This window comes from Diabrotica virgifera, chromosome 5 (assembly GCF_917563875.1).
Source record: "Diabrotica virgifera virgifera chromosome 5, PGI_DIABVI_V3a".
Classification (NCBI taxonomy): domain Eukaryota; kingdom Metazoa; phylum Arthropoda; class Insecta; order Coleoptera; family Chrysomelidae; genus Diabrotica; species Diabrotica virgifera.
Genome location: NC_065447.1, coordinates 131,282,088 through 131,309,884, shown reverse-complemented (window position 1 = coordinate 131,309,884; position 27,797 = coordinate 131,282,088). Strand labels below are relative to the sequence as shown.

At 33.6% G+C, this 27,797-nt stretch overlaps 1 protein-coding gene and 2 long non-coding RNA genes across 12 annotated transcripts in view; 2 read left to right on the top strand and 1 right to left on the bottom strand.

Moving 5' to 3' along the window:
- LOC114343065 (uncharacterized) overlaps window positions 1–27,797 on the top strand; it is a 618,263-nt gene that overhangs the window by 512,849 nt on the left and 77,617 nt on the right. For all 10 annotated transcript variants that reach the window (XM_050651573.1, XM_050651571.1, XM_050651566.1 and 7 more), the window contains one exon: window positions 1,869–2,056. In XM_050651573.1, coding sequence (XP_050507530.1) covers window positions 1,869–2,056 — 188 coding nt within the window. The remainder of the gene's footprint in view (window positions 1–1,868; window positions 2,057–27,797) is intronic.
- On the bottom strand, window positions 19,399–20,012 carry LOC126885144 (uncharacterized). The gene is made up of 2 exons (XR_007698302.1): window positions 19,526–20,012; window positions 19,399–19,462 (listed from the first exon to the last, which is right to left on the bottom strand). It is a non-coding gene; the product is annotated as an uncharacterized LOC126885144 (long non-coding RNA).
- LOC126885143 (uncharacterized) lies at window positions 20,507–21,120 on the top strand. The gene is made up of 2 exons (XR_007698301.1): window positions 20,507–20,993; window positions 21,057–21,120. It is a non-coding gene; the product is annotated as an uncharacterized LOC126885143 (long non-coding RNA).

Here is a 27,797-nt window from a genome sequence, read left to right as displayed (position 1 = left end):
AGAGAATTAAATAACGTCAACTTTTTTGACAAAAAATCCATAGGCGGACATTTGAATTTTTATTAATTAAATTCGAAACTACAATATTATATTTATTTAATTTATTCACCAAAATCAAAATCAACCTAAACCCAAAAAAATTAGTATGACTGAATAGGTATTTTAAATACCTTTCAAACGAGGTATCACTTGCCATAAGGTCCTATTTAGAATTATCGGTCACAGTGGCTCTGTAACGTCATCTGTCACTATTATGTCACCTGTCATAACTAGTTAAGAAGCTTACGCATAGATTAATAATATAGTATTACCGGATAGATAGGCAACTCACTGTAAAAATTTGGTTCCTTTCGCCACTTGCGACCGTAGTGTTAACTAATCACCATTTGGCGGGAAATTTAAATGGACAAGCATTAATTTCATCCGTTCAGCGCCTCTTGCGGGCCCTTTCGTTACTAATTAAAATATCTTCTTATAATCTCACCTATATTATTAAAATAAAATACCAGAACTTACTAAGCTTGTTAAAGTATTTTATTTAAATAATATCTAAGTAATACTCATAAATTATTCGGAATTCCCAAGTTACAAAAATATGTTATTTTTGCTGTCAAATTTAGTAAGGAAAAGGGATATAAAAAAAGTTATGACAATGTTTTTCTAAATATAGATACGGGTATTTATTTGTTGTTTCAGATAAAACAGTTATAAACTAATTACTATTTACCTATCTATGCATTTTTCTAACTTTTCTATGATTTGTACACAACGGTACACAACAATAATAAACCATGTTCAGTTTGTTTATTAACACAACACAAAAGTTCTTTCGTTTCGTAACTAAAACAAAACTACACTTTATCAACGAAGGATAAGGAACCAACTTAAATTGAAATTACTAAGAACAAATCGTTAAAGGTAATACAATAAAAAATAAAAACTGTAAACTAATGGAAAATTTTTTCCACTAACTGTCATTACTTTTGACAGAATTGACATTGCCGAGTTAAGCCTCGTTTGATTATTTTATTTATGACATTCAGATATGGCGTTAACATAAATGATTGGTTAAAGTCTTCGTGAGCGAGATAGGCTGTCATTTCTCTTTATTAGCTGACGGTAGTGAAAGTGATGGGGGAAATTCCCCAGTTTGTTCATATAAGATTCCGGGGCATGAGCTTACGTCCGTTTATTTACTTCCTCAAAATTTCACTATTATAGGTATAATCGTTCAAAAGATACGAGGGGGTACGGACTTTTGACTAGCACTGTATAGTTATTTCAAATATTAAAAGAGGATACAGTTATAGAAGCCAGATTTACGAGGTCGAGTATACAGAATATCTGGGGAACGTTTCGCAGAATGCAATCTTGTACACAATGGCTTTGGTGGCGGTTCCATTATGCTATGGGTACCATTAGTTGGAGAGTCATACGGAGTTTATTGAGTTGAATATTCGAATGAATGCTGACTGGTATTTACGAAACATCCTCAAACAGCATGTTTTTCCTTGTTTCCTTTCCTTCATTGGGAATGATAATTTTGTGATAATGCATGATAATGCCCGTGCACATAGTATAGGAACAATCATAGAATATCTTGAGGATGTTAGTTAATTTTATATAATTTAATTAAATATAATTTTATTTTATTTTCTGTAATTTTATTTAATTTTATTTTATTTTATTTTCTATAATAATTCTATTTAATTTTATATCATCATTAAGCCTCAAAGGTCCACTGCTGAACATAGGCCTCCTCCCCTCGTTTCCAACCCCGTGTATCCTGCGCCGCTCTCATCCAGTTTTTATTTAGCTTTCTTAAGCTGCTATTTTTGCCCCTTATGTAATTAGGAACTATTATTTAGGTGTCGCGGAAACAGGACATGTAGAAGATGAAAACAAATGCCATCAAGACCAAGCAGTGAGAAACTGCTGTGAACTTAATTGTGCTTTACAAGACAACCGCAAGCAAGGAGTGGTATCTCTTGCTGCTGATTTGGATTCACCACCCCCTTCTGTTAACAAAGTTGATAGTAATCTTGGTCCTCTCAAGGTAAGACTATTTAATATTTAATTAACATTACTAAAAATATATCACATATCATAACCATAACCATTTCATAATCAAATAACATAATTTTGACAAAATATGTGGTTATTGCTTACTTGATTATAACGAGCGTGTCCACATAAAAAAGGTTTAAAAAACTTAGTTTTTTTATATTAAAACTTAAATGAAATTGAAAGTATGGGCTATTCCACAAATATACGCCTGTCTTGGATTATCGCGACAACGAATATTTTAGTGTGCAACATAAGAAGTGCGAAAATAATTGTTCCAATAAACAACAATGTATTTTGCTATTTACTTTCGTTCTTCATAATTTGCACAGTAAAATATTCGTTGTCGTGATAACCCAAGACAGGCGTATGTTCGTGGAACAGGGTATAGTAACATAATGTAGATTATTGTATGTGTAACATGTATTTATATTACTATTATTATCCAGATTTACCCATAAGGCTCACACTCCCTCCATGGAGAAAATCCCAGATATGGTTCTTTTCATGAGCATTTTTCAGTGCGTCACAGTTTTTCGATTTCTCTCTAACGCATTAAATTGTATGTGACAGAAAAAAACACACGTCGCTGATTACATTTCGTCGGTGACATTTATAACATTTAATCTAGTTGTCAATAGATAACGCTATTGACAACTAGATTAAATAATATTATATTATTCTATATATAAAAAATTTAATCTGTACAATTTATAAGACTATACAAATCAAAGAAAATACCATTTTATAAATGCAATAAACGCAATTGATTTGTGTTCATACCAAATTGCAAATAAAAGGTGACAACTGTCAGATTTAACTAAAATGTCATGTTAGAATAAATGTCATAAATGTGTATTTATCACGGACTAACCTTTTTTCTGTGACGCACTGAAAAATGCTTATGAAAAGAACCATATCTACTGTATCAAAAGGATTTATCGAGACTTGGTTAACTTTGTATGTCGGAGTATCTTCCAAAAAAATTATTACACATCTGGATGTTGAGAGTACTATCGCTTTCTGCATAGCATTATAAAAATGTTCATTAAGACGCAGCTGTTTTGCATTCTTTCTGTGGTTCTTTCTCTTTAAGGTACCGTCTGGATACTTTCCATTCTCCACGGCCTTCTTATTTGTACTTCCAGATCTGTATACCTGGAAATCTTTTAGTTGTATTTAACACGCAGATTATTATTTTTAGTTATCGCCACATCTGTTAGTATTGTTTGCCTAGTTAGCTTATTAACTAGTACCCCAATCAAATAAAATTACAGTACATATAAATCAAAATGTAATTCCGTACAGGTTGGAATAAATTTTTATCAAAGTTTAGGTGATAGCAAAAGATATTTTCAAAGAGGTGATCAAAGATATTATTCATATGAGGGGATCATTGTTTAAATAATGAAAAATGGGTCATTTCTGCACAAAATTTACATTTCTTAACTACTGTGGTAATTCTTGTTTTTATGAAGGTTTTTATGATTTTTTCTGCCGAGTTGAAGAAAGAATCTTTTATACAAGACTTATTAAATTAAATTTAGTTATAAACAAATTATAACAATTTTCAAACGCCATTTTGGAGGGAGCTTAATTAAAATTTCAATTTCTCAATACTAATTGTAAATCAAGATTGAAAAACAAATTTGTAAAAAAATATTATTTGCATTATAACTAAACACTATAAAACATTTTATTTTGCAGAAAAAGTTGCGTTATGTTACAAATATAAAGTAACAAAAAATTGTTGAAAAATATTCAATAGTTTGTGAGGTACTTAATTTGTTTATTAAATATAACTTTTTTTTTCAATTGCATAAACGGAGTATTAAACGGAGTATTATGTATATTGATGTATTTTCGTTAATGTATTGAAAAATTACTTTAAAATGATTTTTTAATAACATCGTCGAAATGAAATGTTTTGACAGTCGTCTCTTAGTGACTAGGCGTGTTTGATTTAAAAGTCTATACGAGCCAAACGTAAATATTGATCAATATGGTTTTCACGGATTTACAGAAGCTGAGAAGAATAATATTGCAACAGGGGACAAGAATCAAGTTTTTCCAGCAGATAATAACAACAAAACCTCATTGAAAACAACAGCAAATAATCTAGACCAGCCAAACCAGTCTCCATTACTAATCGATTTATATCAAGAGATATAGGTTCGTTCTTAATTTTTGTTGAACACGAATCTTGAAATTTGGACAGACTACATCCAATGATACTTTGTGAAAAACTGTTAGCACTTTCGGAATACGAAAAATCGATCTTAGAAATTAGTAGCGTTGGACGTAATAGAATTAAAATTGAAGTTAATTCAGGTTTAATTGCAAATAAATTGGTGGAACATTCGGTATTTAAAGACAATCAAATGATAGCGGATGTCCCCTCGCATTTAACAGAAAAAAAAGGTATTATAAGATCAGTTGATCTTATAATATTATAATTAATAATATTATATTATAATTATAATTATATCTAACAGAAAATGTTCTTGTTAATATTATAAAATCAGAGTGTTCTGTTCTTAAAGTTCAGAGAATGTTTCGGAAAGTGGCAAAAGTTGGAGTGATTGAGAAGATCCCTCGTCAAATGATAATAGTTACATTCGCAGGTAATAAAATTGCTCAATTTATCTATATAAATAAGGTTAGATGTCCCGTTGACATGTATGTTCATCCTGTTATGCAGTGTTACAATTGTCTTCGTTATATCGTATATCGACTCCCAGTTAACCGATTTTAACTCACCAAACATCATTTTCTTTGTAATTTTAAGTAGTTTTCTCAGTGACAATTTCAAGTCTCTAATTAATAACCCTGATTTTTGAGACCATTTTAAGTAACGCTAAAAATTTCAAAAAATTACTATTTTTAAAAATTTGTTAAAAATCTAATTTTAATCCGATTTTCTTTTTCTGGTCGACAGTTTAAAGGTAATAAAAAGATCTTCAAAACAATATTTCAAGAGTTAAAATCCGTTGAGCAGAAGCGGAGATACAACAGATTGAAAATGGACATTTTTGTAAAAATCGCGTTTTTACGCATTTTCAAAGTGCTGACACCTTTTGGGGTATATATTAAATTGTACAAAAATTTTTTTAGAAGTAGCTTTTTATATAAATAATAACTTCACATTGGAGATTTTCTTGGCCCGGGCCTCTATCTACCTTATATGACCCTCTAAAAATGAGTATTTTGTTACTCAAATGGGGTGACTTAACAAACAACTTACGGCCTATTTCTATCAATCGGAGAGCCTGAAGACTTTATCTATTACGGATTATAAAAGTAGAGATCAAAACCTTTTATTTGAGGGCTCACACAAACTTCTAGGTAGCCTAGAAGTACAGTTATGATATTTCAAAGTCCTAACTAAAATCAAAGTATCAATTCTGTGAACGCTACTTTTATAGACTAAGGGCCGCTATGGGTGAAATTTGCTAATTATTTTAGGCACGATAAGAGGCCATAACTAAACAATAGAACCTAAAAGAAAACGTATGAACACTATACCGTCACTTTTTAGAGGCACATACCTCGACAGTGGCGCATCAAACTTTCCACTTATGAACGGGATAAATAAATTAAAAGGTACCCTTCCTTACTCCCAGAATTCAATTTTGTTAATTTTTTAAAGTTCTACGTTATTAAAAAATAAAACTCAGTGTAATTTTAACCCGCCACCCCCATCCCCTTTCCCCCACCACCAAAAAATCCAAAAAAACTTTTTTGGGGGATTTTTGGTGATTTTCCCTATTTTATAGACTTCAAAATAGATTAAATTATTGTTTTTTATAAGTTATATGTAAATTGAAGTAACTGTGTCTTGTAGAATATTTAAACATTGGAGAAATACGTTGAAACCCCCAAAAACCCCATCGAAAAACAATTTTTTGGATTTTTGAAGATGGAGAACCTTACGGAAACTTCTGAAATAAATTAGAAATATAGCATTTGATAAAATACACGAGATTAAAACAAAATAGTCCAACAGCCATCCCCAAAAAAAGTTTTTCGTTTAAAAGTTTATAAAAATAACAAAATAAGTTTTTTTAGGTTATGTCACTCAACCTACGTGTCTATAAAAATAGGCATATTTTGTGTAAAAGCCACAACTATGCGTGTGAATTTTTTGAAATTTTAAAATGGATTATATCCTACCTAAAAAAAATAAAAAACGAGAAATGAAGTTTTTGATGGTGGGGGTAGAGAAACAGGGGAGGCGGGTTGAAATTACACTGAGTCTTATTTATGAATCACGTATAACTTTAAAAAATAAAAAAAAATTAATTCTGGGAGTAAGGGAAGGTACCTTTTAATTTATTTATCCCCTCCATAAGTGGAAAGTTTGATGCGCCACTGTCGACGTATGTGCCTCTAAAAAGTGACGGCACAGTGTCCATAGCTTTTTTTTAGGTTCTACTATTTAAGTTTTAGGCTCTTATCGTGCTTAAAATAATTATCAAATTTCATCTATAGCGGCTCTTAGTCTATAAAAGTAGCGTTCACAAAATTGATACTTTGAGTTTAGTTAAGACTTTGAAATATCATAACTGTACTTCTAGGCCACCTAGAAGTTTGTATGACCCCTTAAATAAAAGGTTTTAATCTTTACTTTTATAATATGTGATTGATAAAGTCTGCAGGCTTTCTGATTGATAGAAATAAGCCGTAAGTTGTTTGTTAAGTTGTCTCATTTGAGTAACAAAATACTCATTTTTAGAGGGTTATATAAGGTAGATAGACATTCAGGCCAAGAAAATCTCCAATGAAACGTTATTATTTATACAAAAAACTACCTGTAAAAAAATTTTTGTACAATTTAATATATACTCCAAAAGGTGCCAGCACTTTGAGAATGCGTAAAAACACGATTTTTACAAAAATGTCTATTTCCAATCTGTTTTATCTCCACTTCTACTGAACGGATTTTAACTCACAAAATATCATTTTAAAGCCCTTTTTAATACGTTTAAGCTGTCGTCCAGAAAATGAAAATCGGATTAAAATTAGATTTTTGACAAATTTTTCAAAATAGTAATTTTTTGAAATTTTTAGCGTTACTTAAAATGGTCCCAAAAATCAGGGTTATTGAATAGAGACTTGGAATTGTCACTGGAAAAACTACTTAAAATTACAAAGACAATGACGTTTGGCAAGTTAAAATCGGTTAACCTGGAGCCGATATACAGCCTGTCAAATATACGGCAAAAACGACCTTTTTTGGGTCTTTGACGGGCCCTATTTAGGGCTCTAAGGCCCCTAGGGGTCTGTAACTCTCGGTCTCTGCATTTTTCAATAGGTCCAATAACATACTAAAATTTGAAGAAAATCCGAGGACCCTCCCCACAAAATTCACCGAAAAGTAGAAATATTGCTCATATATGTATATATATATATAATGGTTTTTCTCAAAACCGAAATTATTCAACGCGGAGTCAAACCCGGAAAACAACAGAAAGCATATATATATATATATATATATATATATATATATATATATATATATATATATATATATATATATATATATATTGTTATATTTCTATTTGATATGAAAATTAAAATTTGATAATTATAAACAGAATTCAATTTAATATAAAATATTTTCAATTTTCTCAACCACGGGCATATAAATTTAGAACAACCTGTATACAACAAATTGTTATATTTAATTTTAAGAAGTGATTAAATAAGACTCAAGTGAAATCGTTAATAGGTCATTATCGTTGTTCGCGGAAGGATCGATCATTAGCCGATGCTAAATAAGACTAAGTGGAAATAGAGAATAGGTCATTAAAATTTGTATATAGTAGAAAGTAATTTTAGAATGGGAATTAACTATTTTCTTTGAAATCCATTAAGCATATTTAGAAAGTTTAAAAATTGGTTTTGAGGAATACTGCGAATGAGAGTGGGTGGTGGAAGTTTGATTTGTGAATCTGGAAGGGATATTTAGAAAGTAGGGGAATGAATGACAAATAGAGATCAGAATGTTTTGAGCTGTCGAGAAGTGAAGTCGAGTAGTAGACGGTAGTGTACGGAGAGTGAGAAAGCCGGTGTAGTTCCGTGAGTGTGGAGTATCTATCGCGGAACGAGAGGTAGGCCAGGTTGAGAGTAAAAGAACCTCCTTGAGCCAAGAGTTCCCGGTAGCTGATTGCAGTTTCGAAAAAGGTAGAACACAGCATCACGACAGAAGCAGGAAACGAGAGCTATACGAGCTAGTTTCAGAGGAGAACATTACTGGAAGCCAGGACGAGGTTTTGATTGCAGCCAAGGATAGCAGGAAACGGGTTTTGTGTGAAGACATTCTCAGTTCACCAGAAAAAGGTCAGTCTCATTTGTTTGGACATGAATGTATGGGTTTTTCGTATTAAATACCACATTTAAAATTGAAGAAACATAGTCAATAATATCAGAAAAGCTTCATCAAACTTAAATAGAATTGTTGCTAATAAATCATAATAGTTAAATGTTAATAAAAACTTTCAATTGGAAACCAAAAGGAAATAAGATTCCCATGTGTAAATGTTATGTTTAAGAATAATAAGATATAGCAAATAATAAGCAGTGATTGCCATTTAAATAAAATAAACAATATTTTGATTACAATTGTAACCCATATGTGTTATTATTTTACTCTTTTCTTTCCTATCCCGATTAGGAACCATTGAGAAATACTTAGAAGCCACGTATGTAAGTAATTAATTTTATAAAAAGCCCTGAGATTGAAAACATATTGATATGTGATCTGGTAAATTAATTAGATTATTAAAGCATTGATTAAATTAAATGACATATAAAAATATTATCTCATATCAATAATTAAGATCACAACAACTGTCGTCCAACGTGGAGGGCATTGAAAAGTATTTCTAGTGGCAAATTTGAAGGATAGAAAGAGTAAAGCCGGTATTTGAAGATTTATATGCCTGTGGTAAAAAGTGAGATATTTACATTTGATAACATAAAATTTTAGATCTCTTTAGGTACAAATTTTACATAACTGATTTAATAATTTACTTTTACGATATTTACATTTGATATATTTATTGACAATTTATAATATTTGGGTGAGAAAAAGTCGTCTTGGTAACATACTAGTAAAATTTCATATTTGGCGGGGATAGTACTTTTTGAAAACAAATGTCTGTGACAAGAAGCCAAAGCAAAGACAACAAAAAACAAAAAGAACATTCAGACCAAGAAGAGATTTTAGACACGACAATTATGGCATCAGAACAGCAAGAATTATCAGGAATAGATAAACTATTACAACTGATACAACTCCAGTCACAAAAACTGGATGACAATCAACGAAAAGTGGATCGAAAAATGGATGAAACACAACAAAAATTGGATCAAAAAATGGATGAAACACAACAGAAAATGGATGAAACACAACAAAAAATGGATGAAACACAACAAAAATTGGATCAAAAAATGGATGAAACACAACAAAAAATGAAACAAGCAATAGAAGAGAACAACAAGAAAATGGAGGAACGCATAGGAAAGTATGAAAAGGATGTTTGACAACAATGAAAAACGAGATGAAAGAACAAGAAATGAAAATTCAAAATAAAATAAAGGAGATAACGAATTGCCAGAAAAAAGAAATGGAAAGTTTGGAAAACAAGTTGCAAAACGCTATTCAAGCAGACATAGAAGAAGTGGAAAGAAAGATTGCGGAAATCAATATTCAACAAAATGTAGGAGAAAGAAGAGAAATGGTTATACATAGCACAGATGACGTGAAGATAAGGTTTGGCGGGGATGTAAGAAGATTACACCCAGTGCCGTTCATAAATAGCCTGAAAAAGAAAATACAGCACATCGGAAATTTCGAAACAGCAAAAGAAACTATCAGAAACCATCTAAAATATGAAGCAAGCCTATGGTTCGATTGCAAAGAAGAAGAATTTGACAGTTGGCAACAATTTGAACAAAAGTTTTTGAATTATTTCTGGGGAAAAGTCCAACAATTGGAAATTAACAAGGAATTGCAAAATGGGAAATACAATGATAGGATGGGTATATCAGAAAGGACATATGCATTACAAATTTACTATAACGCAAAACATTTACAATATAATTACTCATCGGAACAATTAGTCGAACTAATTGCAAGACATTTCGAAGAAACGCTGGAAGACCATATCACATTGCAAAACTACAAAGACATAGATAGTTTATGCCAATTCCTACAAATAAGAGAATCACGTTTAAGAGAAAGAAAATCAAGAAGGTCGCGAGAAGATTACAGGCTCCGAGAAACACAGGATTACAGAGATAGAAATCAAAATAGGAGGGACTATACAAGACGAGAATTTAATCCCAGAAGGGAAAACGAAAATAGAGACAACGGAAGAGGAAATTATGAACAAAGAAATAGGCAATGGAATGAGGACAGAAATCGAGAATACCAGAATAGAAACACCACACTCGCAAATCAAGAAAACAGAAATAATGGTAGACAAAATGAACAGGGATATCGAGAAAACCGAAACAGATCCGACAGACCAAGAGAAAATAGAAGAGAAGTAAATAATACCCAGACAGATGAATATGACGGAGAGAGACATTATGACGAAAATATCAACTACGATGAGCAACCGGCGTTTTTTCACGACGGCGCTCACTAAAAACCAAAAATCAAACAGGAATCTTTTGTAACCCCAAGGAGTTTATTAAATTGGCAAGAAACAACGAAAAGAAAAATGGAGTTAATTTAAAATTTGTGGATGGATTTATCAACGAGAAACCAATTAAAATTATGATAGACACTGGATCTGAAATAACATTGGTCAACAGAAAACTAATAGAAGAAGTTAACTTAACAAATTTAATTTACAAAATAAATCTACATTATCGTTGTTCGCGGAAGGATCGATCATTAGCCGATGCTAAATAAGACTAAGTGGAAATAGAGAATAGGTCATTAAAATTTGTATATAGTAGAAAGTAATTTTAGAATGGGAATTAACTATTTTCTTTGAAATCCATTAAGCATATTTAGAAAGTTTAAAAATTGGTTTTGAGGAATACTGCGAATGAGAGTGGGTGGTGGAAGTTTGATTTGTGAATCTGGAAGGGATATTTAGAAAGTAGGGGAATGAATGACAAATAGAGATCAGAATGTTTTGAGCTGTCGAGAAGTGAAGTCGAGTAGTAGACGGTAGTGTACGGAGAGTGAGAAAGCCGGTGTAGTTCCGTGAGTGTGGAGTATCTATCGCGGAACGAGAGGTAGGCCAGGTTGAGAGTAAAAGAACCTCCTTGAGCCAAGAGTTCCCGGTAGCTGATTGCAGTTTCGAAAAAGGTAGAACACAGCATCACGACAGAAGCAGGAAACGAGAGCTATACGAGCTAGTTTCAGAGGAGAACATTACTGGAAGCCAGGACGAGGTTTTGATTGCAGCCAAGGATAGCAGGAAACGGGTTTTGTGTGAAGACATTCTCAGTTCACCAGAAAAAGGTCAGTCTCATTTGTTTGGACATGAATGTATGGGTTTTTCGTATTAAATACCACATTTAAAATTGAAGAAACATAGTCAATAATATCAGAAAAGCTTCATCAAACTTAAATAGAATTGTTGCTAATAAATCATAATAGTTAAATGTTAATAAAAACTTTCAATTGGAAACCAAAAGGCAATAAGATTCCCATGTGTAAATGTTATGTTTAAGAATAATAAGATATAGCAAATAATAAGCAGTGATTGCCATTTAAATAAAATAAACAATATTTTGATTACAATTGTAACCCATATGTGTTATTATTTTACTCTTTTCTTTCCTATCCCGATTAGGAACCATTGAGAAATACTTAGAAGCCACGTATGTAAGTAATTAATTTTATAAAAAGCCCTGAGATTGAAAACATATTGATATGTGATCTGGTAAATTAATTAGATTATTATTAAAGCATTGATTAAATTAAATGACATATAAAAATATTATCTCATATCAATAATTAAGATCACAACAATATATATATATATATATATATATATATATATATATATATATATATATATATATATATATATATATATATATATATATATATAGATATATATATATATATATATATATATATACAGAGTGGTTCATCTTATTCGCCTCGGTGTCTGTACGGAAAACCACTTGATATTTTAAAAAAATTTCTCCACAGTAATATACAGGGCCATTAATACTACAATCTAAAAATAATGTGAATTATACAGGGTGCTCCAAAAAAGAGTGGTATATCAAAGTTATATTTTTCTTATGGAATGCCCTATATATGATGACATTTTTTAATTGACCTTAAAAAATAAGCTATACTTTTATAAGGGTTTCCTATACCTAAATACAGGGTGTTTTGATTTATTTCGATTTTTATGAAAATGTAAGGTTTTAGAAAAAATAAATATATACGCATCTAAGAATTAGTAACAAATTCTTTCTTGGATCTTAATAATAGACTATTTAGCATACTTAAACAGATGCTTACTGCAACAAAATTTCTTACAGGGTGGTCAAAATATGAGATTGTTCTATTAACAAATTCAAGCTGTAATAACTTACTTAATTTAAATGGAACACCCTGTATCTTACTAGTCTATCGCGTAGAAAATATACTTATCTTTCAATTTGTATTAGGGTTTCCTATACCTATCTGCATGGCAGTTGTGTGTCTAAATTGAACTGTCTCAAACGGTCGACTGGGGGAACCAGGCCACACCCCCTTTCATTTAAGGCCTTGTACCGGCACAGGGAGCGCTGCTGGTATGGACAGTTTATTTTTCCCATACTCGTGGGATCAATATGGAACCATGCAAAAATTTAAAAGATTTAACCCTAGGGGTCTCGCAGGAGAACCCAACAAACAATCAAACTTCCACTGAGACTGTTCGGCAGAATCTGGAAGAAAATAATCCCATCACATCGGGTAATAAAAATACTGAGGACGCAATGCGGACTCCTTTAAAAGATGCTGAGGATGAGGTTTCTCGGCCAAAAATATCTGGGGCACAGAGAAGAAAGCTTCGGAAAATGAGAGAACAGGGAATTGACACTTCTAAGGTCAAATTACCTCTTAGACCTCAAAATAAAACTCCTGGAAATGCCGAAATCACACAAGCTGTCAAGCGGACTGTGTCTGATAGAAGCACTCCTGAGGAGAAATTAACAAAAAAGAGCAGAACTGCTGCTGCCTCTTTCAAAAAGCTCAGCAGCAACTACAAAGCAGCTCTTACGGGAATAAAGACGGCAATAATTCCCAAAGAATACCCAGACATATCTGTAACGGAAAAAGACGTTGGGGCAATAAAAGAGGCCCTAATTAAACTTATCGATGAGGTTCCTTGCGCACCTCGTTACGAAGGTAATCGGCTCATGGATGGATACTATGGGTTGATATGTGCTGACGAGGAGTCCTTTAAGATCACAAAGGATTTCTTGGAAGAAAATACGGAGTGGAAGGTCGTTAAGGCTGAGGAACTCCCAAAATTGAAGCGTGTACTGATGTACCTTCCAGAGACTAAAAATGAGGATCTGAAAGTGCCACTGGCACGAATTGAAAAACAAAATCCTGAACTAAGGACCAGTCGTTGGGCAATTCTGAGTTCCAAACCAGCAACTGACGGAGGACTGCATGTGAGTCTCCGAATTGATAAGGAGTCAGAGGCACAGATCGAAAGGCTTCAATGGAAGCCTTATTACCTTCTACAGCGAGCAAGTATTATACCGTTGGAAGAGGGTAAAGCAAGACAGGCTGGGAACATTGGGGAACCAAAACCTGCAACGATTACTTCCGAACTGCAGGAGGCCGAAGGGGAATCTATGCAGGTGGAAGAAATTACAAGAGGGCCTGTTAGAGACCCCAAAAATGAATAAACTGCAAAATTAAGATCATACAGATCAATTTGCAGCACAAAAAAACAGCTTCGGCACTTTTGTGCCAGGAAGTAGCTGAGAAAAACATTGATATGGTGCTTATTCAAGAACCGTGGATAAATGAAGGTAAGATACGGGGATTAAATGTTAAGGGATGGGAACTAATTTTGGGAGTACCTGACAATAAAATCAGAACTTGTATATTTTGTAGATGTGACCTTAACCTGGTACCAGTAATGGAGCTCTGTACGGGAGACATGACAGCTGCCAGAATTAAACTGAATTGCAATGGGTTGGTTATAGAGTTGATTGTTGCGTCTCTTTACCTTCCTATTGACAGTAAAGAACAACTTCCAGGGACTAACCTAGAGAACCTTCTAGAATACACCAATGATAAGCATACAGAACTTATCATTGGAGTCGACTCCAACGCCCACCACATCATTTGGGGAAGCAGAGATACAAACAATAGAGGTAAGTTACTTTTTGAGTACCATTGCACTACTGAACTTGATCTTCTGAACAGGGGTAATAAGCCCACCTTCAGGACATCAAGAGCAGAATCACTAATCGACCTAAGCCTATGCTCTATGGGGATTGGGAACATAATATCTGACTGGCATGTGTCGGATGCGTTATCCTTATCGGATCATGCATACATATGCTTTGAGATAAACTCAGTCAAACCGGAACCAAGGTTCTATAGAGACCCTAAGGTGACCGATTGGGAATCCTTTAAGAGGGATCTTGGAACAAGGGTACGGAATTATCCTAAAAGGCCAAAAAACAATGTTGAGGTTGAGATGGCAGTAGACTGGTTGCAGCATGCAATAGTCGTCTCATATGAGGAAAACTGCCCGTTAAAAGAAAGTCACCCTCCCGGGCAAGTAACTTGGAGGATAAGGAGCTGTCTGATCTCAAAAGAGAAACAAGACGGCTCTTCAATAGGGCGAAGAAATCAGGTGATTGGGAAGCATATAAGGCTAAACTGAAAACCTATAATAAGAAAATCCAATCCGCTAAGGAAAGATCCTGGAGAGAATTCTGTGAAAACATTGAAAGTGTACCTGAAAGCGCCAGAGTTAACAGAATCCTCAAAAGAGATATCATTAACAAACCCAAGTCAATGAAATTGCCCAATGGGAAGTATACGGACACAGAGAAGGAGGCTGTAGAGCATCTTTTAAGTGTTCACTTTCCAGGGTCGACGCAATTGACTGCTAATAACAATCATCAAGCAAACAATAGCCCAACCAAAAGGGACTGGCTGACCTCTGACGAGATCTTTGGTTCTCACAAGGTCAGATGGGCTATTGAAACTTTTGAACCTTATAAAACTGCGGGACCGGATGGTATATTTCCTAAGCTTCTCCAGGAGGGTCTGGAAATAATCATGGGTCCCCTGATCACAATATTTAGAGCTAGCCATGCTCTGGGATACATTCCCAAAGCTTGGAGAAGGGCAAGGGTGGCGTTTATTCCCAAACCAGGAAAAACAGATTACACCTTAGCAAAATCCTACAGGCCTATAAGTCTGACCTCATTCATGTTAAAAACCATGGAAAAAATCTTGAACGAACACATCAAGAAAAACAATTTAAATGAAAATCCACTGCACCAACGGCAATGGGCGTATCAGGCAGGGAAATCAGGTGAAGCCGCCCTGCACAATCTAGTGTCGGAACTCGAAAGGAGTCTGCATCAGAAAGAAGTCGCCCTTGCTGCATTTTTAGATATAGAAGGTGCATTTGATAATACCTCAATCGAGTCTATACAAAGCGCACTGGTGAGGAAGAAAATCAACAACACAACATGCAAGTGGATTATTCAGATGCTTCAGAGCAGAATAATATCCACAAATACGCATGAAGATACCATAAATCTGAGGGCAACTAAGGGATGCCCTCAAGGCGGTGTATTGTCACCGTCATTATGGAACATAGTTGTCGATGATCTGATTCATGGGCTAAGCGCCCAAGGAATCTGGGTCCATGGTTTCGCAGATGATATCGTGATAGTAACTAGGGGAAAATTTCCCAGCACTGTTGCGTATCAGATGCGATATGCCCTTCACTACATAGAGAACTGGTGTCTGAAAGAGAACCTCTCCGTGAACCCTTCTAAAACTAAACTGGTAGCCTTTACAAATAAGAGGAAGCTTACTGGACTGAGTGAACTGAAATTATTTGGAGAGGTACTGGAAAGAACCAATGAGGTTAAGTATCTAGGGGTAACCCTGGATTCGAAACTCAATTGGAATACTCATATTACCAATATAACCAATAGGGCTAAGCGACTCTTCTGGAACTGCAGACGAGTTGTAGGTAAAACCTGGGGATTGAAACCAAAGGTGATATGTTGGTTGTACACATCAGTGATACGACCGACAGTTACTTATGGGTCAGTACTCTGGTGGAGAAAGACGGCTTTGCAATCTTGTGTGACCACTCTCACCACCCTACAAAGACAAGCGCTTCTAAATATAACAGGAGCCTTGAATAGTATAGGAACGGCTTCATTAGAGGCTATCACAGGTCTCCCTCCGCTGGAATTGTATATTTCGGCGGTAGCCTTTATGACCATCCTGAGGCTCAAAGCAAACAATACTTGGAGGCCAAATTATGTATTGAATAGCCACACAAACATTACTGGGACTATACTTGAGGAATACATCTTTATGATGAACTTAGATATGATGACACCAGAACTAATCTTCACTGAGAAGATTAACACAATTATACCATCTAGAGAACAAAAAGTCCCAAACATTAATGGAGACTTAATATGGTTCACTGATGGATCTAAAACTGCCCATGGTACTGGATCAGGAGTCTTTGGGCAAACATGTAACTATAATAAATCTTACAGCCTAGGTCAACATACAACGGTGTTCCAGGCTGAAGTTTTTGCTTTGGTGGCCTGCATTGATGAAATAATTGATGAGGACCCTAAAGCTAAGAGAATCAACATTTACACAGATAGCCAATCGGCTATTCTGGCTGTAAAGAACCCTCTCACCAAATCAAAACTGGTGAGAAACTGCAAAGATCTCCTCAATAACCTGGCAAAAGACAACAAAGTGTCTTTAATATGGGTGCCGGGTCATGAAGGGGTGCATGGGAACGAACGAGCAGATATGTTAGCGAAACAAGGCTCGAGAAAAACTTTTGAAGGCCCAGAACCTTTCTGTGGCATCACTAAAGATGCTATGAAAAACGAGGTTCAGAAATGGCTGATAAAGAATCATCAAAATAAATGGAGAACCACTCAAGGGCAAATCCAGACTAAAAAAATAATCAAGAATATTGATAAAAAACTCTCGAACAGTTTGATGAACCTCAATAAACGAGAGATCAAAACGGTCACTGAAATGGTGACTGGACATTGTCGTTTAAGAAATCACCTATACAAACTAGGTAAGGTGAATGAACCATGGTGCAGAAAGTGCGAAATGGAAGAAGAAACTGCCATACACATACTATGCTATTGCAGTGTGCTAGGTGATGTAAGGCAGAACTTCACTGGTCAAATGAGGTTTGAACCAGAAGAGATCTTAAAACTACCAATAAGAAAACTGTTGGCCTTCGTTGAGGCCACAGAACTTATTAAAGTTTAAGGAGAAGAACAGGGTTTGGTACAAAGGTCTTATGACCAAGTGCCAGAGACTAACGAGTCTCGCCTGAGTTGAGAAGAAGCAGAAGACCTATCTTTTTACAGGGTGGTCAAAATATTAGATTTTTCTATTAACAAATTCAAGCTGCAATAACTCACTTATTTTAAATAGAACACCCTGTATATTACTAGCCTATCGCGTAGAAAATTTATTTAGCTTTTAATTCTTATTAGGGTTTCCTATACCTATCTCCCTTCATTTGTTAACTATTTTGAGATTTCCTAATTTGCAAGCTTTAAAAATTAGAATTAAGTAAATATGTCGTGGTTACATATTATGTACAACACGTCACCAACACCGGCAATATACTTAGACATGATACTGTCAATAATAAAATTTTCATTGTAATCACACAGAGTGTTGTATTATTTTAGTTGATTTTGGGCCTACATGTGACATTGAATATGTTTATATTAAACTGCATACCCTATATTAGATGCCGTATTCTGGAAGATACTTAAATTATATTTCATTCCGTATAAGTATTTTCCATATCTAAACCAACGGTTGTTAAATAAATTTAAGAACACCACTTTTTGTTTGAATCTTTGAATCACAATTACAGACAATTAAATGCAATGGCTACTATGACGAAAACGAGCCTATTGTACAAAAATATGTAAAAATGGGTATTTTCAGAATAACATGGGAATTAACATTTACAGAATAACATGTGTATTGAGAATGTTTACATGGAATTGAAGAGATTTTAAATATCTTCCATTATAAAGAATAGAATATCGAGTATGTCATTTAAAATAAGAACACTCTGTGTGATTAAATGATAAAAATATGAATTTTATTAACGAAAGTATCTTGACTAAGATATTTAAGTATATTGCCGGTGTTGGTGATGTGTTGTACATAACCACGACATAGGTACTTAATTCTAATTTTTAAAGCTTACAAATTAGGAAATCTTTAAATATGTCAAAAATGAAGGGAGATAGGCATAGGAAACCCTAATAAGAATTGAAAGCAAAGTAAATTTTATACGCGATAGATTAGTAAGATACAGGGTGTTCCATTTAAAATAAGTAAGTTATTACAGCTTGAATTTGTTAATAGAACAATCTAATATTTTGACCACCCTGTAAAAGATAGGTATAGGAAACCCTAATATAAATTGAAAGCTAAGTAAATTTTCTACGCGATAGGCTAGTAAGATACAGGGTGTTCCATTTAAATTAAGTAAGTTATTACAGCTTGAATTTGTTAATAGAACAATCTCATATTTTGACCACCCTGTAAGAAATTTTGTTGCAGTAAGCATCTGTTTAAGTATGCTAAATAGTCTATTATTAAGATCCAAGACGGAATTTGTTACTGATTCTTAGATTCGTAGATATTTATTTTTTTCTAAAACCTTACATTTTCATAAAAATTTAAATAAATCAAAACACCCTGTATTTAGGTATAGGGAACCCTTATAAAAGTATAGCTTATTTTTTAAGGTCAATTCAAAAATCTCATCATATATAGGGCATTCCATAAGAAAAAATATAACTTTGATATACCACTCTTTTTTGGAGCACCCTGTATAATTCACATTATTTTTAGGTTGTAGTATTAAATGTCCTGTATATTTCTGTGAAGAAATTTTTTTAAAATATCAAGTGGTTTTCCGTGCAGAGACCGAGGCGAATAAGATGAACCACCCTATATATATATATATATATATATATATATATATATATATATTTAAAGGTATTCAGCTAGTGAATTCAGAGGTTGAATCGGTCAATTTAGTTGGCAATTAAATAAAGAAGTCAACTACTTCATTGATATATTGAAAACGTTTCGCTTTACAATTTCGAAAGCTTCATCAGTTCACTACAAATAAAGGATGAAGTCTATAAGTATAAATAACCTTAACAAAAGTGATATAATACTTACAAAGCAATTTGTAGTATGTTTAAGATGTTAAAACAAAAATTCTACAGATACTACTCATTCTATAACAACAACTTAACGATACACTGCGGAAAAATACACCATGTATTAATGTTCATTGGCTAGTTATTTAATTCGGTGATTTGAATCTCACTGAAGCCTTCATTTGTAGTTGATCACCGTTAGACGAATTAGCGGCAAATGAGATGTTATTTTTCCCTATGCCAAATCCACCCACTAGCCGACGACACGCATGTTTGTAAGATTTATGGCTCAAGCCCTTGAGTAAGAGGTAGAATATTGACTTAACTTATACAGGGGTGTTAGAGAAATTTTTTGTTCGAAGGGTAGAATAATGTGGCAGAATTATTTGAAGCTTTAAATCTCGGAATATGGGTTGTGTTGATTTGTTTGTTATGTAAGATGGGATTTATTATGGCAGAATTATTTGAATCTTTGCATCTCAGAATATGGGTTATGTGGGTTATAAAAAAAATACCGGTGGGCCTGGAAATAGATATGAAAAAACGGACTACTTAGCAATATCGGAAGAAGACGTCAATGATTTGGCAATAAATAAGTAGGAATAAAAGGAACGGAATTTTAAATTTGGGTTTTGTAATGTCGAAAAACGGAACAGCAGGGGCAGAAATAAAAATGAAAAATATATTGGGACAACAGATCTTGCATCAGACAACTCTATAATGATCTGGAATAAGAACATCAAGGGAAAGAACAAAGAAAAATGTGATGTTCTTATTCCAGATCATTATAGAGTTGTCTGATGCAAGATCTGTTGTCCCAATATATTTTTCATTTTTATTTCTGCCCCTGCTGTTCCGTTTTTCGACATTACAAAACCCAAATTTAAAATTCCGTTCCTTTTATTCCTACTTATTTATTGCCAAATCATTGACGTCTTCTTCCGATATTGCTAAGTAGTCCGTTTTTTCATATCTATTTCCAGGCCCACCGGTATTTTTTTTATAACCCACATAACCCATATTCTGAGATGCAAAGATTCAAATAATTCTGCCATAATAAATCCCATCTTACATAACAAACAAATCAACACAACCCATATTCCGAGATTTAAAGCTTCAAATAATTCTGCCACATTATTCTACCCTTCGAACAAAAAATTTCTCTAACACCCCTGTATAAGTTAAGTCAATATTCTACCTCTTACTCAAGGGCTTGAGCCATAAATCTTACAAACATGCGTGTCGTCGGCTAGTGGGTGGATTTGGCATAGGGAAAAATAACATCTCATTTGCCGCTAATTCGTCTAACGGTGATCAACTACAAATGAAGGCTTCAGTGAGATTCAAATCACCGAATTAAATAACTAGCCAATGAACATTAATACATGGTGTATTTTTCCGCAGTGTATCGTTAAGTTGTTGTTATAGAATGAGTAGTATCTGTAGAATTTTTGTTTTAACATCTTAAACATACTACAAATTGCTTTGTAAGTATTATATCACTTTTGTTAAGGTTATTTATACTTATAGACTTCATCCTTTATTTGTAGTGAACTGATGAAGCTTTCGAAATTGTAAAGCGAAACGTTTTCAATATATCAATGAAGTAGTTGACTTCTTTATTTAATTGCCAACTAAATTGACCGATTCAACCTCTGAATTCACTAGCTGAATACCTTTAAATTTAAATTAACGGTCGCATACCTTGCAATATATATATATATATATATATATACAGGGTGAGTTTTTAGTGCGGGATCGGTCGATAACTCCATTATGGTATGAAATATCGAGAAAAGTTATTTAAAAAAATGTAGGCAATGATATTCTCCACGCTTGGAAAATATGTCCATTTCTACAGGGTGATCAGTAACTGCGTGGTATATCAAACATATAATTTTTTAAATGGGACACCCTATATATTTTTTCATATTTATATTCCCCTAAAACACATATGACAACTTCAACCTACATAAAAAAGTCAAAGAACTAGCCGGAATAGGAAATAGAAGAACCTCAAATATATTGCTCGACAAAAATGGAAATATTATAATGGAGACTGAACGAAAACTACGACGATGGAAAGAGTATATCGAGGAACTATTTCATGACCAGAGAGAAGCTAGTACATCCGTAGATAGCCAAACGGGAGATGTAGGCCCAGAGATAACCAAATCAGAGGTTGGTCAGGCAATAAACTCTATGAAAACCAATAAATCTGCTGGTCCAGATGAATTGCCTAGCGAGCTGATAAAGTTGGTCAACGAGAAAAACCTGGACATAATAGTAGAACTGTTCAACGCTATCTATAATACAGGAATCATCCCTAGAGAAATGTTGACATCAGCCTTTGTGTGTTTGCCAAAGAAGGTGAATGCAAAAGAATGCAGTGACTACCGAACCATAAGCTTAATGTCACATACCTTGAAAATTCTATTGAAAATTATCCACGCCAGAATACACTCTAAACTGGAGCTGGATATTAGTGACACTCAATATGGGTTCCGCAATGGTATGGGTACCAGAGAGGCATTATTCTCCTTCAACGTGCTGACACAGAGATGTTTGGATGTTAACCATCCTCTTTACGTCTGTTTTATAGACTACAATAAGGCGTTTGATAAAGTAAAACATGATCGACTCATGGAAATCCTAAAAAATAAAAACCTAGATGAAAGAGATTTAAGACTAATAACACACCTCTATTACAATCAGCGAGCAATAGTAAGAATTGAAAAAGAAACATCTGAAGAAATGGAAATAAAGAGAGGAGTCAGGCAAGGCTGCATACTATCACCTCTATTATTTAACGCTTATTCTGAAGAGGTAATGCGAGAAACTCTGGAAGATGAAACAGTCGGCATAAGAGTAAATGGAGTCTTAGTTAACAATATCAGATATGCAGATGATACAGTAATAATAGCCGATAGTTTACAAGACCTGCAAAGACTCATGAGTAAAATAGTAAGGTGTAGTAGGGAGTACGGACTCTCTCTCAATATCAAAAAGACAAAGTTTATGAAAATTAGTAAAAACAACCATAATACTAACGAAATCTTGATAGTAGAGGGCCAGCAGATCGAAAGAGTAAAAAAGTACACTTACCTAGGAACACTTATAACAGAAAATAATGACTACACTGCAGAAATAAAAGTCAGAATCGAAAAAGCACGTTCTAATTTTATAAAAATGAAAAAGGTCCTATGTAGCAAAGATTTAACATTAGCTCTTAAAGTACGCCTAACAAAATGTTACGTCTACAGTGTTCTATACTATGGAGTGGAATCATGGACGTTAAATGTAGAGACAATGAGACGACTTAACGCCTTTGAAATGTGGACCTATAGAAAAATTATGAGGGTTTCCTGGGTAGATAGAGTTACAAACAATGAAGTACTGAGAAGAATAGGTAAAGAAAAGGAAGTTGAACTTACAATTAAAGAAAAGAAGCTACAGTATCTCGGACATGTGATGCGGGGCGAGAAGTATGGCATCCTACGACTCATAATGCAAGGAAAGATAGATGGCAGAAGAAGCATCGGAAGAAGACGAATTTCATGGTTGAAGAACCTGAGAGAGTGGTTTGGATGCAGCTCGAAACAACTATTTAGAGCTACTGCCTCAAAAATTAAAATAGCTATGATGATTGCCAACCTCCGTAGCGGAGATGGCACCTGAAGAAGAAGAAGAAGGGAAATCTATTATAGATGTTTTAAATGGACTTTTTAACTTTGGTTACTCAATGCATTAAAATAGATCCTCATGAATGATAATAATAGTTTTATTTTAAATTGGGATTTATTTAATAGGAGTATTAATAAAACGATAATGAAGATTTTCTAGTTTGTATTCCTTGATAAAAACAACAATCATTTAAAATACAAAATTTTATTCTTTTACATATAAACAATCATTCTTAGAGTAACGTAAAACCCAAAATTTAATAAAAAAGCATGCGTTAATTTTTATTATTGCAATATGAATTTTGTATGAATACTTTAATCTTTAACCAGTTTTTTTGTTCAATAGCTCAGGAAATTTATTCTTTAGTTCTTCACACTCCCCTATTTTTGGAGGCCTTCTAGATTTGATATGATCCTTGAAAAAGTTTAGAGTGACAGACTTTTGTCTTTCTGTCCATGGAACTAGTTTTCGCGCAGTCTTATTTTTGAGTGTTTTTTTTTTCGTTGGAAAAATGGTATTCTCAATTTGACTAGTTGATGGTTCACTATCATCATGTAGCAAACACTTTAACTCATCGTCACCATCAACATCGCTTTCAGAAAAGTTATCTTCGAAAAGATTTTTGTCCATATCAATTTCTACTTCATCTAAAGATTTCCTTTGAATTTTTTGGCTGTTCCCTTCTCCATTACCATCAACAGTTTCGCTATTTTAGTAGTTTGGTAAATGGCATCTGGCAGTCTGTAGGAATTTCTGTGCACACCAGGCGTGTGTCCCATGAAAGTAGCTAATTGTTCAATCTCTCCATCAGATAAATTTAATAATTGTGATAAAGTTGCCAGATGCTTACGCAAACGAGCCGATGTTATAGAAGTAGGATCTTTCGCACCGAATAATTTTGCGTGATTTCCTAATATTTTGTAACCGACTAAATGTGAAGAAGATTTAACAGGAGCAAATAGGTAAGGATTATCCCTTGGTACAAATTCATTTCTAACCGCAGGCAAAACATCGATATGATTTTGTACCTAGGGGTTGAACAAAACTGGAACACCCCTGCTCCTCTTACCTCTAATGGCTACTCTCTTCATTGAACTTAGTAGTATTTTTTAAGAAGGTGAAACTGCTTTTTGAAACTCTTTTAACATAAATGTGAAGGGACAACGTTTTCTGTTTAGCAAAATTACTCTACAGTACACAGATTCAATGAGATTGTTAAACGCTTTAATATCTTCTAATTTTAGTACATTTTTGGACTCAGTCTTTTGCGGTACATTTTTAACTGTAGTGTCACTTAAATAATTTTGCAGAATATTTGTTGCATCGTCAGCAAGTTTAACTAAATGGGATCTTAGCAATTTTAGATCATTCGCTAGTGGAACTATTGTGACCTTATTCCATTTGTTAAGATTTAAATTATTAGCTGCTTGGGATGAGGCCTCAGTACTCCAGTTTGTCTCAAATAGATGAATTAAAGTTTTAAGCTATGCCTCAATTGTAGCAGTTAAAACAGATAAGTATGCAGTTTGTTTCTTATAGGCAAAAGTGATTGAAATATCGCAACATTGTTTGAGTGATCTCACTATATTCATGGCAAAATTTGGAGACAAGTAAATGTCTTTTTCAGGATCATAACAAGCTATTCGTTTTGTGGCTTCAACAAAGGCATCAAAATACTTTGGTCGCAATGCTGAAAACATAGTGGATATAGATGGGTCTATTTTTCTCATTTCTTTAAATATTTTTGACAGTTCCCTCATTTTGCATGATGTAACTGCTATAAAATGCTTTTCTCTGTGCGTCTTCAAACAACGGGTTCCAAATGCACGAATTAGAAAGTCGTTCTTGGCTTCCATTGAAATCCTGCCCGCTCTCATCTTGAGAAACACTTCTTTCAGTCGGTAATCAATTTTAATGTTGGGAAACATTTTTGATTGGCCAGCAAATTGTGCCCTCTCTTGATAGCTTCTATTTCCACATTTTTTTCTATGTCGGTATAATAGTTTCGAAGAGAAAATCCTAAAAATTTGCCACAATGAATGAGAACCCGATCTGGTACATAAGTCTGTCTAACAGCCTTGAAACAGTTTCCACCATCAGCTAAAAAATTTCCTTTTCTTCTGAGTTTATCAAATAGACTTCTTCTTTCTTATTATTTGATTGGTTTGGAGATAATTTCAGCCACATCGACTTCCATTGAATGGTTTCTTTTAATATGGCGACCAAAATTAAGAACTTCCGTTTCACAGTAGTAACAATAAACTGATTTTCTTTTATAAGGAGGTTTGAGATTACTTGTATTTCTACACTTGTGTTTATTGGAATTGTGTATATCTTCTTGTACCTCAGTTAACGTTGCATCGAGGGCTGAAACATCTTTCACTTCATGGATTAACTGGTGGTGGGTACAAGTTTCTGTGAGAATCCTGAGATTTTTTTGACTTAAGTTTGTAGCACTGCTGTTATCTGAATCGGTCTCCTATAATAGAAAATATAGAATTAAAGTATATACGAGCTTTATTCACGCAATCCGTCAAATAATTTTGTTCAGTATAAGTTATCTACTAAATAAATATCTTTGTACTTTAAAAGGTAAATTAATAGGGCATAAATATATTCTACATCGCTAAGAAAAAGAGCTTGATTGAAAAGATTGACATGCAATTTGGCATGCACATTATTGCACATAGCTAACATTAAAAAAAGTGACATTGTGCCGATGTGTGCTTTGGACCTGGGGTGAGTTTCACCCCTTCTCGAGTTTGAAAAAATATACGTTCAAAATACGTCCGGAAATGGAACTGACTAATTATAAGCAACTTCGGTTCTATACCGTTTTTTAACTAGGTTAATACTTTTCGAGATATTTGCGAGTAAAGTATCTTATCGAAAAAATATTCCTAGCAGAGATGTAGGCTATAGAAAGGAGAAAAAAATGGTGTATGTTTGAGGTCTCTAGACCCAGTAGAAGCAGAGTTGTAGCTAATGAAAAATAGGATATTCCTCAAATTCCAAAACGAATATTTCAACTTGAAATAACCAAAAATTAAAGAGGTTTCTGAGGAAAACTCACTACAACTTTTTTAAAGTGTTTAAAAAAATCTTTATTTCTGTTTTTAAATGAGTTTATAGCATCAACAGTAAGCAAGTTACGCTGAAAATAAAGTTGGTAACTTTTTTTAGAAAAAAAAATTGTGAAAATCACCCCGTAATTAGCATCTAAAATGAAATTAATCGTTATCCCTTCACAAGTTGCTTTACTCGTGCACGTATTGTTTATATGATCTGTTAGTTACATCGGTTCAATGTGCTTATTTTTAAAAGGGTTGTAGTTGAGAGGGCTTGAACGAGTCACTAATCATGAGTGTATGCAAATAATTTTAAACAGCCATGTCTGAACCCATTTTTGTCTAACTTAAAATCAAAAAATAAAAAATATTCAAAAAAGCAAAGCTTATAATTTTTTGTTCTTTGAGATTTTTGGTGCCTATCACTAATAATTTGTAACTTATTTAAAAAAAAAGCAATTTTTGTCAAAATTAAAAATTAAGAAAATTTTACTTTATTTCCAATTTTTTCAAAGAACACTTTGAACCGATGAAACTTACAGATCATCAAAATAATACATAAGTAAAGCAACTTGCGAAGCGGTTACGATTAATTTTCTTTGAGATCCTAATTACGGGGTGGTTCTCCCATTGTTTTTTTTTTTCAAAAAATAGGGACTAACTTTATTTTGAGCGTAACTTGCTTACTTTTGATGCTAGAAACTTATTTAAAAAACGAAAATAAAGCTACTTTTAAACTTTTAAAGTTTTCCTCAAAGGTTTCTCAATTTTTTTATTATTTCACGTTGAAATATTGATTTGGAATTTGACGAATATGAAACTATTTTTCATTAGCTACAAAACTAGCTGGGTCTAGAAGCCCCATACATACACCGTTTTTTCACTTTTTATAAGCTATATTTCTGCTAAAAGTGTTTTTTTTTTCGATGAAATATTCACTTTTTGAGTTATCTGCGAAAAACCATCTAAAAACATGTCTTTTTTTGTTGAAAAATGAACATATCCACTCGCAAATAACTCGAAAAGTATTGACTTAGTGAAAAAACTCTATAGAACAAAAGTTACTTAAAATTAGCCAGTTTATCCATTTCTTGAATTTCTTTGGACGAATATTTTTTCACCCCCAAGAGGGGGTGAAAACCACCCCCAGCGCAAAAGCACAGATCGGCTCAATATCACTTTTTTCTTTGACATGTAAGCTATACGTATGCCAAATTTCATGTCAATCCAAGCGGTTCTTTAAAATTTAGAGCAAAAACCGTGAAAGACTGGACTAGTTCAGTTATCTTACTTGACCTTCGATGCATCAGATATTACTTGTCAATATGTTTCAAACTCATGTTTAGGGATCAAAATCGGTTAAGCCGTTTAGAAGTTATTAAGCTACAAAAGTATAATCCAATTAACCATTATTCCGTTTATGTAGTTGCAGTGGTTGCGACGCTAAATTTGATCTGGCAACGGGCAATCCGAGTTCATTTACCGGCCATCCCAATATATTTTTCAATCTATTTCGAATAGAAAAAAAATCTAGTGTAC